The sequence below is a fragment of the Arachis ipaensis genome, chromosome B4 (genome assembly GCF_059453495.1).
Source record: "Arachis ipaensis isolate K30076 ecotype BB chromosome B4, ASM5945349v1, whole genome shotgun sequence".
In the NCBI taxonomy this organism is placed as follows: domain Eukaryota; kingdom Viridiplantae; phylum Streptophyta; class Magnoliopsida; order Fabales; family Fabaceae; genus Arachis; species Arachis ipaensis.
This window is the reverse complement of record NC_142439.1, coordinates 3,571,920-3,586,549: the sequence shown is the minus strand read 5'-3', so window position 1 is coordinate 3,586,549 and position 14,630 is coordinate 3,571,920. Positions and strand designations below refer to the sequence as shown.

At 32.9% G+C, this 14,630-nt stretch overlaps 1 protein-coding gene across 1 annotated transcript; it reads right to left on the bottom strand.

Moving 5' to 3' along the window:
* Nucleotides 1–12,246: 12,246 nt before the first annotated feature.
* On the bottom strand, nt 12,247–13,077 carry LOC148566501 (uncharacterized). The gene has a single exon (XM_088484279.1). The coding sequence runs from the start codon at nt 13,075–13,077 to the stop codon at nt 12,247–12,249; it is 831 nt and encodes a 276-aa protein (XP_088340405.1).
* Between the last annotated feature and the right edge of the window lie 1,553 nt (nt 13,078–14,630).

Genomic DNA, 14,630 nt, shown 5'->3' with positions numbered 1-14,630 from the left:
AACTTTGGTTTTGGGGGGAGAGAAGAAAAGTTCAATTTTCACCGAGAAATTGTAATTTGAGGTGTCTAGACGAATATTAGGAACCACTAACTTTTTGTGATTTGTAATCATTAAATAGTCATTAATAATGATTTTAATGGTATAAGATTGGTGTGAGATTTCATATAATGGCTCACTTTTCTTTGTTGGTTACATGCTGGCCAAAATTTAACAAAGTTACTGGTTCCTAGATTTTTCCTTTATCAAAAAGTTCTATTTAATATATATTATAGAAGACCATTTATAAACTCAACCAACTTAAAGCATCAATAATATTAATAATATATATTGTCATAAAGTTACACATCGATAGAGATTTATCAATATAACTATATAAGAATAATGTAGATTGATTAAAATTTTTATTAAAATTCAATTAAATTTACATATATTTTACTCAAAATCAAGTATTATGATCAAGATAATTTTCACAATAAAGTGAAAACTAATGAACACATTATTTGATATATAGTAAAATTTTTCTATGTAATAACAATTTAATTTTTTATCTTTTTAAACTAAATTAATAATTCTATTTGATATCTTTGCATTAAATTAATAACCCTAATATTATAGGGTTATTATTAATGTATTAACCGTATTTTAATGTTTATTATTTATATATTTAAAAATTATATTTGAGAATTATTTATTTAGTTTCATAATAAATGATATTTTTAAATTTGAATAATTTATTAATTATTTTGTATTTATTATACCATATATTCAATAATTTATTGAAAATGAATATTAATATAATGAATAAAAAATTATTTAAAAAATATGGACAAATAAGTCTCTGTCTATTTTTTAATCTGACAGCATTTTTTGTTTAGAGTTGAGGAAGAAACAATCACAGAAACCGCATTGTGTCAGGAAATAAAGAATAAGAACCGAAGTGAATTGTTTTTTTCTTGAGGATCGCATTGTCATTCTAAAAAATGAATAGAGATCGAATTAATAGTTAACTCTAATAAGTATGGAGCTTTTTCATTTTCTCTCTTTTTACCTCAATGTTTCTCATTTTTTCTCTTTCTTCCTTAATGTTTCTCATTATTATTATTATTATTATTATTATTATTATTATTATTATTATTATTATTATTATTATTATTATTATTAAATAGTTTTTCAATTTTCAAGTAATTATCACCTTATTTATATGCATACATGGTCAACATTGGTTGTCAGAAACTAAGAATAGAAAGAATTAAAAAAATCCAAAATTTAGTATTTTATGAACATATTATAAGTTATTATTAACTTTCGACCTTGATCCAACCCTATAAATATGCGTGAGAAGTCCTCAATAGAAACCATTAAAAGAGAAAATATTTTATTTGTGACTTCAACCTAGCCTGTAATTTTAAATCCAAAAATTAGAAGACATGATGAAAATTGCAACAAAGATAACATTTGTGATGATTCTTCTTGCTTTAGTAGTCACCAATGGTAAGTATTTTTCTTTTTATCTAGTATTTTTTTTCTTTCAATATCTAAATTATTGTATTACCAAAGATCAATTAATCTTGTTTACAACCTCCCTTAGCATAATTTTTAATCACAATCTATTACTTAATTACAACTGATGAACAAATTAATCACAATTTATTACTAACAAATTTGAGATCCTGTATTATATATTTATATTATTACCAAACCCTCTAATCCTCTTGACCCCTTTCTAAAAAAAAAAAGCATAATATTTAAATAAGGTAGGTAGATTGAAAAGTTTGATTATTTTATTCTTGTCAACATTACGTCATTGACTATTCTCTTGATTAATTAACATTTAATTCTAATATATCAAAAGATATTTTACCTCATATATTTTTTCAGAAAAAATTTATCTCAACCAACAATTAATTATAACTGCATAAATAAATCATAATTGATTACCAACAAATTTGAGATCTGCATTATATTTTTACCAAATCCCTTAGTCATTTTGGTTCCTTTCAAAAAAAAAGGAAAAACTATTTAAGTAATCAAATTGAAATTTTTATGATTTTATTCTAGTGAACATTATTAAGTCATTCACTTTTCTTTTAATTAATTAAGATTGTAGTCTATCAAAAGATATTTTACCTATTATATTTTTTTTTTACCTAAAGAATGTTATAAATAAATCAAATCTACAGTAGTTATTATTATTATTATTATCAAATAATTTTTCAATTTTTAAGTAATTTTCACTTTATTTATATGCACACGTATTAATGAGAGAATATGGTCAACTTTGGTTGTTACAAACTAAGAATAGAAAGAATTAATTATAAAAGATCCAAAATTAAGTATTTTATGAATATATTATAAGTTATTATTAACTTTTGACATTAATCCAACTTTATAAATATGCATGAGAAGGCCTTGATGGAAGCCATCAAAAGGAAAAAAATATTTTGTTTGTGATTTTAACCTAGACTGTATTTTTAAATTAAAAAAATTTGAAGATATGGTAAAGATTACAACAAATATAATATTTGTATGGATCCTTCTCACTTTAGTACACTGTAAGAAAATTGGCAGATAACGGCGGTTATTTAATAACGATTTTATTAAACCGTTGCTAAATACAATTTGCCAGCAGTTTTTGTGGCCATTTTAAGAGACGCTACCAAATAGTCATATTTTGTAGCGGTTCTCGTAGCGATTTGAGGGGACGCTGCTAAATAATATCATTTTGCAACAGTTTTTTTGTAACCCCTACTAAATGTCCAGTTATTAAATACATTGATACTCGTTTTGCAGCGATTTTTTTTCAACTGCTGCAATATTTTTTTTAAGTTGAATTTTTTTTGTATAAACATTATTGCCTTCTTATAACTGTTCTAAACAATGATGTTTTTAATTAGAACAAAAATATTATACTTTTAGTTAAACTAACAATGTGATTTTTTTTTTCAAAAAACTATATAACGGGTTTTAATAAAATATTTATTTGAAACATTATCTATTAAAAATAATATTAATTTCTAATAAAAACTTTTTAAAACCAATCCAGGCACATTTAATTTTTTCTTCTTCCTCTATGTATGTGTTCATTAAAATATTGTAAATTGTTTATGATAATCAAATTATATTAGTAATGATTCTTTTTTTTAATCTCTTTGTAGGGTTTGGTCTCCCAAAAATATCAAGAAAGGTGGTGCCTCAAAGAGATTGTCGTAGTGATTGTGAAGATTTTATATTTCTTTGTCATCCGAAAATTGCTATGTGTGTGAATGGATCTTGTGTGTGTATAGGGTTAGACAATAACAATTCAAGCACAAAACAAGAACGCCACGATGACGTAGATGGTGAAAAATCAAAACTATTAGCCTAGTATATGCTTACCGTTATGAATTCGTATGTGCGGCTTGTGACCTATATACAGGGACGGACGCAGTAACAACAATGAGAGGACACTTTTTTTCATTGTGTTTTTATTTTTTTTGTTAAGTATAGTTATATATAACTGCTCTTATTTTAAATTTTAAATAATTCTATTATAAATAAATTAAATTTAATTAGCTAAAGTTTTAAATTTATTTTTTATTATTTTGACTATTATTTAATCTAATCAAATTTAATTTTTGTATTGTCACTCTTTTATTTCCTTAAAATTTCTTTTTATTTTTATATTTTCAACTTTTCTTTTTTATTTCTTATCTTGTGGTCATCTTCTCTTCATCAAAAAGTAAATTTTAAATTTTTTATTTTTTTATATAGCTCTCCATGATTCTATGTATCTTCCAATTTCATTGTTTCTCTTTTTAATATTTTCAATTACAAATTTTAATTCAAACAATTATAATTTAGGTATTAATTTAATATTTTTATTTTCTTCATGACTTTATATATTTTATTTTATTCTCAATTTATTTATCTTTATTACTTTTTTTTTTATGTTTTGTTCTATTATATGTACCTATGTTGCATATAAATTTTAAAATGAATTGATTAATTTACTAATTTAGAGTATATTTTTTATTTTTAGAAATAATAATAAAAAAATATTTTAATTACAATACATAATTAAATAGATGCATAAAATCTTTCATCTAATATTGTATCAAAATTAAATTAAAAAAATATAAAAAACTTAATTATTTTAAAAAGAAAGAAAGAAAAAAATTGTAAATTATGTTCTATTATTTTATATAAACATACTTTTCATATACATATTTAATTTTTCTAGTATTTATATATAATTATAGTTTCAAATTATAAATACTAGTGTATCATTAAGCGTTAATATGCCAATTTATTCAATCTTTTATTATTAAATGTGTATAAAAAAATTAGTTAGGATAATAAGTTATTTATAATTTAATTAAAATATTTTAAATTCAAGTTTTAGAAATAAAAAAATATTTTCTAGTAAATTATATATAATGAATAGTATTTTAAGAAAGAAAGTGTTTATTAACTCTTTTTAATTTTTATATCTTCATATAGTTAATAATATTTAACAAAATTTATTTTAGTATATATATTTTTTTTTCTACTCCTAAAATTTTTTGGGTCCGTCATTGCCTTATATGATATAAAATAAATAAAAATACTATATGTTTATTAAAAATTAGTCACCAAATCATGCATCATTAATTTGTGTATAAATATATGTGTTATTTAATTTATTTGTAATGTGTATTTTATACTAATAACTGATTTTTGTAACAAATTTTGGTATATACCTAATATAATAATAAAATAAAATATTTAATAATAAAATTTCTGAAATTTAATATGTTATTACCCTTGGATGTAAAATTTGTGGTGTCTTATATAATCATATATTAGGATGGTGTAACACCCTACCACACAGAGCCTCATGCTTAAGTTATAAGACAGAGGTAGCGAGGTATTACGATCTCTAAAAATAAAATTTAGTACATATAGTATTGTGAAGAATGTTTATAACTAGGAGCCTTTGAAAGAAAATGGGTAAATCAAAATCGCAACTCGAAAAACGCAATACTCCGATTGATAACGTAATGAAACAGATAAAGGATAAGCTAACGCAAGAATATATCCAAGAAGTGCCAAAAACACGAATATCCAAAATTCAAAATCCGGTTGCGAAGAAAACCGATTCGAGTATAGAAGTATATACAATATATATAAAGCAAGAAACTCAAAGGGCGAATACAAAACCTATTCTCCAAAACATCCTCTAAGAGGAGTCAAAACAGTATATTTATATACATTATTTAGTGGAGATAAAAGTATCTAGGTGAAAACATGAAACCAAAGTAAAGTCCCAAGAAATAAGGATCTTCGCTTATCTAGAAGTCTCCAGCATGCCTCAGCGAGAAGCCTCACGTCCTGCATTTGAAAACCACAAAATCCGCATGGGTGAGAATCGGAGGTTCTCAGTATGGTAACAGTACCCACATATCTAACATGTAATGTCCTGGGAAAGCTGAAGGCAATCCTAGAACTTCCACCATATAATATTAAAGCTTATAAACAGGCTAAACCATAGATGGCAACTGACTAAGGATCTTCAGTCTAACTAATACTTCCCTTTCCAATTTCTGCAGACCTCCCAACCACTAACAGTAGTATAAAATGGCAAACACAATTATTCCAGACAAAAAAATATACATATAGGAAGCAGATATGACATTTAGACAATTAGCAGGTAATATATAGTCAATTAGGCAAATCCAAATAATTCACATAGTATGCATATGATGAATGCCTCTCCTAATGGCTGATGATATCATCCGTCAGTTATATAGCCAATCCGACAAGTCCTGGTAGCTAACCATTGGACCGTCCATCTGTCGTGCACCCCCAACTCGAGTTATACTTAATCATAAATCATAATTCATATCCAACACCCTCATTGGTGTATATTCACAGGAGCGAGCTCATCCGAGACTTTCACAATGTCCGACCATACTTACGACATAGGATCAGCAGAATATCGAGTCTCCACCTGGAGCACATGATGGCTAGCCATTACTTTCTCATTTTCTCTCTTTCTTCCTTAATGTTTCTCATTATTTCTCTTTCTTCCTTAATTTTTCTCATTATCATTATCATCATCATCATCATTATTATTATTATTATTATTAAATAGTTTTTCAATTTTCAAGTAATTATCATTTTATTTATATGCATACATGGTCACAAACTAAGAATAGAAAGAATTTAAAAAAAAAAAACCAAAATTTAATATTTTATGAACATATTATAAGTTATTATTAAATTTCGACATTAATCCAACCCTATAAATATGCGTGAAAAGTCCGCAATGGAAGCCATCAAAAGAGAAAATATTTTGTTTGTGACTTCAACCTAGGCTGTATTCTTAAATCCAAAAACTAGAAGACGTGATGAAGATTACAACAAAGATAAACATTTGTGATGATTCTTCTTACTTTGGTAGTCACCAATGGTAATTTTTTTTTATCTTATATTTTTTTTCTTTCAATAGCTAAATTATTGTATTACCAAAGACCAATTAATCTTGTTTACAACCTCCCTTAGCATAATTTTTAATTACGTTACTTCAATATCAAAAGTCAAAATGGAATCCATAAGAAAGGAGTCTAGTGTGGCACTACATCTTTAAACTTACTAATAAATTTTGGTTGATATAATATAACATGTGTTTATACTTTTTTTTTTTTTTTGTCTAGAAAGATACTTATATAAATTTTAGAAAATTTACATATGACTTTAAAAAAATGATGACTTTAATCAAAACAAAAATAAGATACTTTTAGTTAAGAGAAAGTCTAAAGAGACAGCATTTTTGTTGAAATCTGACCAGTACTTAATCATAAAAAATAAAATATTAATAATGACAAATTGATGACTAAATATTACAAATTTTGCTGGTCCTTAACACTCCTCTTTAGTTAAATTACAACTGATGAACAAATTAGTCACAATTTATTACTAACAAATTTGAGATCTTGTATTATATTATTACCAAACTCTCTAATCCTCTTGACACTTTTCTAAAAAAAACATAATATGTAAGGTAGGTAGATTGAAAAGTTTGATTATTTTATTCTCGTCAACATTACGCCATTGACTATTCTCTTGATTAATTAACATTTAATTCTAGTATATCAAGAGATATTTTACCTACTACATTTTTTTAGAAAAGATTGATCTAAACCAACAATTAATTATAACTGCATAAATAAATCATAATTGATTACCAACAAATTTGAGATCCTGCATTATATTATTACCAAATCCCCTAGCCATTTTGGGACCTTTCAAAAAAAAAAAAAAACTATTTAAGTAAAGTAATCAAATTAAAACTTTTATGATTTTATTCTAGTGAACATTACGTCATTGACTTTTTTCTTAATTAATTAAGGTTTTAGGCCATCAAAATATATTTTACCTATTATATTTATTTTTACCTAAAGAATGCTACAAATAAATCAAATCTACAGTAGTTATTATTATTATTATTATTATTATTATTATTATTATTATTATTATTATTATCAAATAGTTTTTCAATTTTCAAGTAATTATCACTTTATTTATATGCACACGTATTATTGTTAACTTTCGACATTAATCCAACCCTATAAAAAAAAAATTTGTTTGTCATTTTAACTTAAGATTGTATTCTTAAATCCAAAAAATTAAAAGACATGGTAAAAATTGCAATAAAAATAGCATTTGTAATGATCCTTTTCGCTTTAGTAGTCACCGATAGTATTTTCTATTTCATCTCATATTTTCTTTCAATATGTACTAAATTATTGTATTACCAAAGACCAATTAATCTTGTTTATAATTGTGATCGTCTCCCTTAGTATAAATGTTAATTATGTTACTTCAATATCAAAAGTCAAAATAGAGTCCACAAAAAAGGAGTCTACTCTGGCAGCACATGTTTAAACTAACTCAATTTTGGTTGATATAATATATTTGTACTTTTTTTTCTTTTTTTTTTTTCCCTCTAAAAAGATGCTTTTCTATAAATTTTAGGAAATTTACATGCGGCTTTTAAACAAGGATGCTTTTAATTATAACAAAAATATGATACTTTTAGTTAAACTAACAATGTGAATTTTTTTTTTTCAAAAAACTATATAACGGGTTTTAATAAAATATTTATTTGAAACATCATCTATTAAAAATAATATTAATTTCTAATAAAGAATTTTAAAAACCAATCCAGGCACATTTAATTTTTTCTTCTTCCTCTACGTATACTACTTGGTCTGATGATCATAATTGTTCGGATTGATTAGAAAAAAAATGTGTCTACTCTTTTGTCTTTTTAGTTTTTCTTTCAAATTTTAGTTTTTTGTATTAATTACTAAAATGGTTAAATTTGTTTTTTTTTTGTAGATAAAGATAACTAGCGAAAGAGTTAATAATTTAGGACAGACAAATATTGAAAGAGTTAATAATTCATTTATCTAAAAGTTTGAGTTTATAATAATATGTTACTTTTTTTTTAGTTTTTTCATGTAAGTAATTTTGTGTAAGTGATAATGTTGAACATACATTTATTTATCTATTTATATAAAAATTGAGTTTATAGCATTTTTTTTTTATTTATATAAGGCGAAATTCAAACTCTTGACATTTGTTTAAGTAAATTAGTGATCTAACTACTAAATTAATACAACTTAATTACAATATAAAAATAATAAAATTCACATAAAAAAAAACAAAAATTTTTATCATGTTAGTCAATTAAATTTAATATCTATTATTACTCAATTAAATTAAAAAATAACGGTTATATATAATTAACTTTTACATAAAATTATAATAATAACAATTTTTTAGTTACAAATACTCAAAATATATATTATTAGACCTACTTAATCATATTATTATTATTATTTTTTTTAGAAAAGGGGGTTAATATGAATACCCCAAACAGAACAAACAAAACAAGGCTAATAAGCTCTTCTTAGGTTTGGTTTGATAAAATTTTTTGAAGAGGTGGTTGTGTTTTTTAAAAATTTAAGTTTTTTATTTTATATTTGGTAAATAAAAAAGATCATATGCTTGTGTTTGCAGATTTTAAAAGATTAGGGTATTTTGAAAGCACCTAAGATAAAACTTTTTAAAATTGGCTTGTACTTTTCAAAATTTAAAAGTCTAATATAACCTCATATGTTAACTAATTTTTAAATTTAATGCTTGACTTTATGTTTATTATAATATTTTTAAATTCTAAAAACTATTTTACCAAATGCAATTATTATTACTTGTGTTTATTAAAAACTATTTTTAATTTGATTTATCAAATATAAATATTACGATTTTTAAAAAATTATTTTTTAAAAATTAACTTTACTCTTAGAAAATAAAAATTTTAGCGAGCCTTATTCTAAGAGTTCCATGAGAATCAGAAAGTATAGCATGTGTAACATCAGAAGGTGGCCTCTCAAACAAATGAAGACCTATGGGGAGCTCCTGACCTTTTTCAGCCAAGGTGTCGGCTACAACATTAGCTTCTCTAAGAATATGGATCCACTCCACCTTCTGAAGACGTCTCTCCAAGATTGCTATGTCTTCCACCCAGTGGTTTGCACAGATGAGAGGCTGGACACCCATCTTTAATAAACTTAATGGAAAGACCAAGAATCAGATTCAACAATAAGGTGTTGAAAATTATGTGTATTAGCAATTTGAAGGCCTTCAACAATCTCCCAAAGCTCGGCATGAGTGATGAAACAACTTTTCAAATTACACAAAAATCCAACAATATATCTGCCCAAGTGATTTCGGAACACCCCCACAGGCCGCACTATTATTGGAGGAGAGGAAAGAACCATCCACATTAAGCTTCACACAATCTTGGTGAAAAGACCTAACATATGAGCTGCACAGAGCTTCTTGTAGTAGAATTTCATTTCAAGTTATTCTTCAATGCAGTTTGAATGTCTTCAAACCGAGCTTGAATAGTACTAACAGTTGCAACGGGGAGAAAACTCTTTCCTTCAAAGATGAGGAGATTTCTATATATATAGTACCACAAAGAAGAAGCTGTAACACCAAGTCGGCAATTCCAATCACTCTTCACTGAGAGATTACTAATAAGTCAATCTCTAGCATTGAGGTTGTAAAAGTTTTGAACAAACTGATGCGGATGAAGTAGATTCCGTACTTGTTCATTACCGTGGGATCTCGAGTGCTCTGTGGATCGGATGGTGATGAGAAGGTTAGAGAGGGAAACCCCAGGTTGATCTGGAGCGGGCGTTTGAGGTGTGCTCAGTGAGTTGATGGTGCCAGAGGAGAGGAGGACGAGGGGGGTGGCCTCATGCAAGGACACTCCGACGGTCAAGTTAGTGTCCGTACGAGGGGATGGCCAAATTAGGTAAGATATGACGTACCTTGGGGGGAGAGCTGTCCTCTCCCCTTATATACTGTGTAAGGCGGGCCTATGGATGACCTAGCCCACTGGCCAAGGAGCTTCTATGAGCTGTCCTAGTCCACGTGGGAGGAACAGGTCGTTCCAGACTTCAGATCGGGGACTCGGGGGCGGCCCCAAGGATACCGACCCAACTGGTGACCTGGGTCGTACGGAGTGTAAACCGGGCATGCCTCTAGTCGGGTGTTGGAAACCGACCCGCCGGACTCTTCCTGTCGTGAGGGATGGCTTGGGCCTGGGTCAGGGGTGGCGCCCCGACCCGACGACTAGTTGGGCTGGACTCTGGTCCATAACAGTGCCCCCAACGCGCCAGCCTTGAGGTTTGCGGCTCGTGGCTGGGCGCATTTGTCCTACTCGCCGAGATGGGATGTGCTCTTCTTCTCGGGAGCTCGTTGATAGCGTTTCATGTTTCTCACGCGTGGTCATCTCGTCTCTGACGCTGCCTCCTTGGCTTCTGCGCTGGGCATTAAATGCCCATCATTTCGTGATTTGAAATTTGCGTGAAATGACAGGTATGCCCCTGCCTTTTTGCGCTTCTTCCTTGACGGTTACACTCTTCGCCCCCTTTTTATTTTCACAACCTCCTCATTTCCCCATTCTTCTTTTTTCCCTCTTCTGTTTCCTTGAACTGCTGCTGTTTCTACTCTCTTCTTTTGCTGCTGCTTCGATTCCGTTCGCGCTTCCAGATTTCTTTCTTTCTTTCGGATTCCTTCCTCAACTTCTGCATTTTCCTGGTACATTGTTTATGGTTTTCATTGCTTTTTGGTTTTCTTTTGGTATTCCTTTTGTGCTTTTTCCGTGCGTTTTTCCCTATGCATGCCTGGGCTTTTGTTTGCTTTTGCTGCTTCTTCTTTTAGAGGGGGCGCCATTGGGTTTTTCTTAGGTTTTGCTTGAGTTCTGGGTTAGTGTAGGGGTACCTAGGGGGTGGTTTAGGGAGTTGTAGTTTGTTTATACTGCTTTGAGGGTTCCTGACCTCCCGTTCTAACTAAGTGGTGTCCCCGCTGTAGGTATGGCTGACCGCCCTGTACTCCCGAACATGGCTCAGCGGCCGCTAGCCGATTTTGTCGATCACTACGCCTGGGTTACTTTCGATGTGAAGGACGCCCCTTATAAGGTCACCCGTGAGAGCCTCCAAGATCTTCGCCAGGCCGGAGGAGGAGGAGGACCCGAGGAGGCGTTGTACCAGGTTTACGTTCCTGCCAATCGGGAGCATGCTTGTCAAAAGAACATGGCCTCCCCTCGAGTTGTTGATTGGTTGTGGGTTTATAAACCCATGTTCACAACCTTGGGAGTTCGCCTTCCCTTCTCTTCCTTTGTCATGGGTTTGCTAAATCGGTGCGATATTGCTCCGTCACAGCTGCACCCGAATAGTTGGGCTGTTATTCGCTGTTTTGAAATGGTCTGCGAATATCTGGAGATCTCGGTATCTGCAACCTTGCGAGGTGGATCTATCGTAGTCTTCTAAGTTGGGGTGCCATCATCAAACTAAGTTCCTCAGGTGGAGCTTTGTGGAAGTTGGCATTTTCTTGACATTTCTTGCATTTCCTGACGAACCCCTGAGCGTCCGACATCATCGTGGGCCAGTAATACCCTACTCGGATGATCTTCTTTGCCGGCGACCTTCCTCCAATATGGTGACCACAACACCCCTCATGGACTTCGCTTAGGACGTAGTCCTTCTGGTCGGGGCATAGGCATTTGAGCAAGGGTTGGTGGAGCCCTCGCTTGTACAACTGCCCTTGTATGATCACATATTTGGGGGCTTCCCTCCTGGTGGCTTGTGCTTCCTTCTCGTCTTAGGGTATTTCGCCGTGTTCCAGGTATCGGAAGATAGGGTCTATCCATCAGGTGGGGCTTGGGGTCTGGGTTGCACATAAGATGATTGCTGGTTCAGTTGCCAGTCCTTGGATTAGAGACCTGTTCCCTGTCCCAGGCTTGGTGCTCGCTAGCTTGGAGAGGAGGTCTGCTCGGGCGTTCCTTTCCCTAGGAACATGCTGGATTATGACTTCCTCGAAGTTTTTGCACAACTTTTTTACCTTTTCTAGGTATTTTTGTAGTAGTGTGTCCCTGGCCTGGTAGCTGCCGTTTATCTGGGATGTGACGATCTGGGAGTCACTACTAACTTCTACCCTGGATGCTTCGATTTCTTTAGCTAGGATTAGCGCTCCTATCAGTGCTTCGTATTCTGCCTGGTTGTTGGAGACGGGGAAATCGAACTTGATCGACTGCTCGTAAGCTACCCCTACCGAGTTCTCGAGAATGATCCCGGTCCCTCCGGACATTTGGTTGGATGCTCCGTCAACGTGGAGCTTCCACCATGTGTTCGGTATGTCGTGTGCCTCTCCTGTGACCTCTACCAGGAAATCTGCCATTGCTTGGGCTTTGATTGCTTGTCTGGACTCGTATTGCAAATCATATTGGGACAGCTCTACTGCCGATGCCATCATCCTCCCTGCGAGGTCGGGTTTCTGGAGAACTTGCCAAATGGCCTGGTTGGTTCTTAGGATGATCACATGCCGTTGGAAGTACTGTTTGAGTCTTCTTGATGAGGTTAGCAGGGCATAAGCCAGCTTTTCCAGCTTGGTGTACTTCAACTCCACCCCTTGGAGTCCTTTGTTGATGAAGTATATTGGGCGCTGGGTCTTATCTTCTTCTCGGACAAGAACCACCGCCATGGCCTGTGTGGTCACTACTAGGTATAGGTACAGAGGTTCTCTTTCTCTTGGTTTGTTGAGCACGGGTGGTTCTGAAAGTATCTTTTTGAAATGGCTGAACGCTTCTTCGCATGCCGGAGTCCACTCGAAGGCGATTCATTTCTTCATTAGGTTGAAGAATGGGAGGGCCTTTTCCGCCGAAGCTCCGAGGAACTGGGATAGAGCCGTAAGCTTCCCGGTGAGTTGCTGTACATCTTTGACACACCCTGGGCTTGTCATTTTTAGGACGGCTTCGCACTTGTTTGGGTTAGCTTCAACCCCCCGTTGTGTTATCATGAAACCTAGGAACTTTCCGGCCTCTATAGCAAACGCGCACTTGAGTGGATTGAGCCTCATTTTGAATTTCCTTAGCGCTTCGAAGACAGCTTGGAGGTCGTCTATAAGGCTGCTTGGCTCTGCTATTTTTACCAAGATGTCGTCGACGTAAATCTCTACTATCTTGCCGATGAGGTCATGGAAGACTCTGCTCATTAGTCTTTGGTAGGTGGCCCCCACGTTCTTCAATCCAAATGGCATTACCTTGTAACAATAAGTGCCTCCTGGTGTTATGAACGCCGTCTTCTCCTCATCAGGCTGGTGCATCGGGATCTGATTATAGCCGGAGTACGCGTCCATGAAGCTGAGGAAACGATATCCTGCCGCCAAGTCTACCAAGGTGTCGATGTTGGGGAGGGGAAAAGAGTCTTTAGGACATGCTTTGTTTAGGTCGGAATAGTCGACACACATTCTCCATCTTCCACTAGCTTTTTTGACCAGGACGACGTTGAATAGCCATGTCGAGTATTTAAGCTCTTTGATGAACTCAGCTTCAAGTAGCCTGGCTATTTGTTTGGCGACCTCATTGGCCCTTTCTTGGGACATTTTCCTTCGTCGCTGTGCTACTGGCTTTGCGTCTGGTTTGACGGCTAGTCGGTGGGACATGACCTTGGGATCCAAGCCCGGTATGTCTGATGGCGTCCACGCGAAGAGGTCGCCGTTTGCCCTTACGACCTCCATGAGGGGGCCCTTGAGTTCATGGGGCAGATTTTTGTTTACGAAGGTAAACTGTTTTGCCGACTTCCGTATCTGGAACTTCTCCATGTCCCCCTCTGGTTTTGGTCTCGGCTTGTCTTCTATCCTTATATCCAGGTTTGCCAAAAACACGCCAGCTGCCTTTTTAGACTCTTTTCTTAGGGAGAGACTGGCGTTGTCGTAGGCAACCACCGCTTCCAAGTCTCCCCTAATGGAGCCAACAGCTCCTTTGTCCGTCACGAACTTCATTGCTAGGAATTTAGTACATATCATAGCTGAAAATTCGTTGATAGTCTTTCTTCCTTTCGCTCTACTCAGGCAGGCTCCTCCTCCTTCGCGAAGCTCTTCCGACGTGGGAGGTCGCTCCATGTCTACTCCAGGGTCCCAACAGATGGCGCCAATGTTCGTTACCGTGGGATCTCGAGTGCTCGGTGGATCGGGTGGTGATGAGAAGGTTAGAGAGGGAAACCCCGGGTTGATCTGGAATGGGCGTTTGAGGTGTG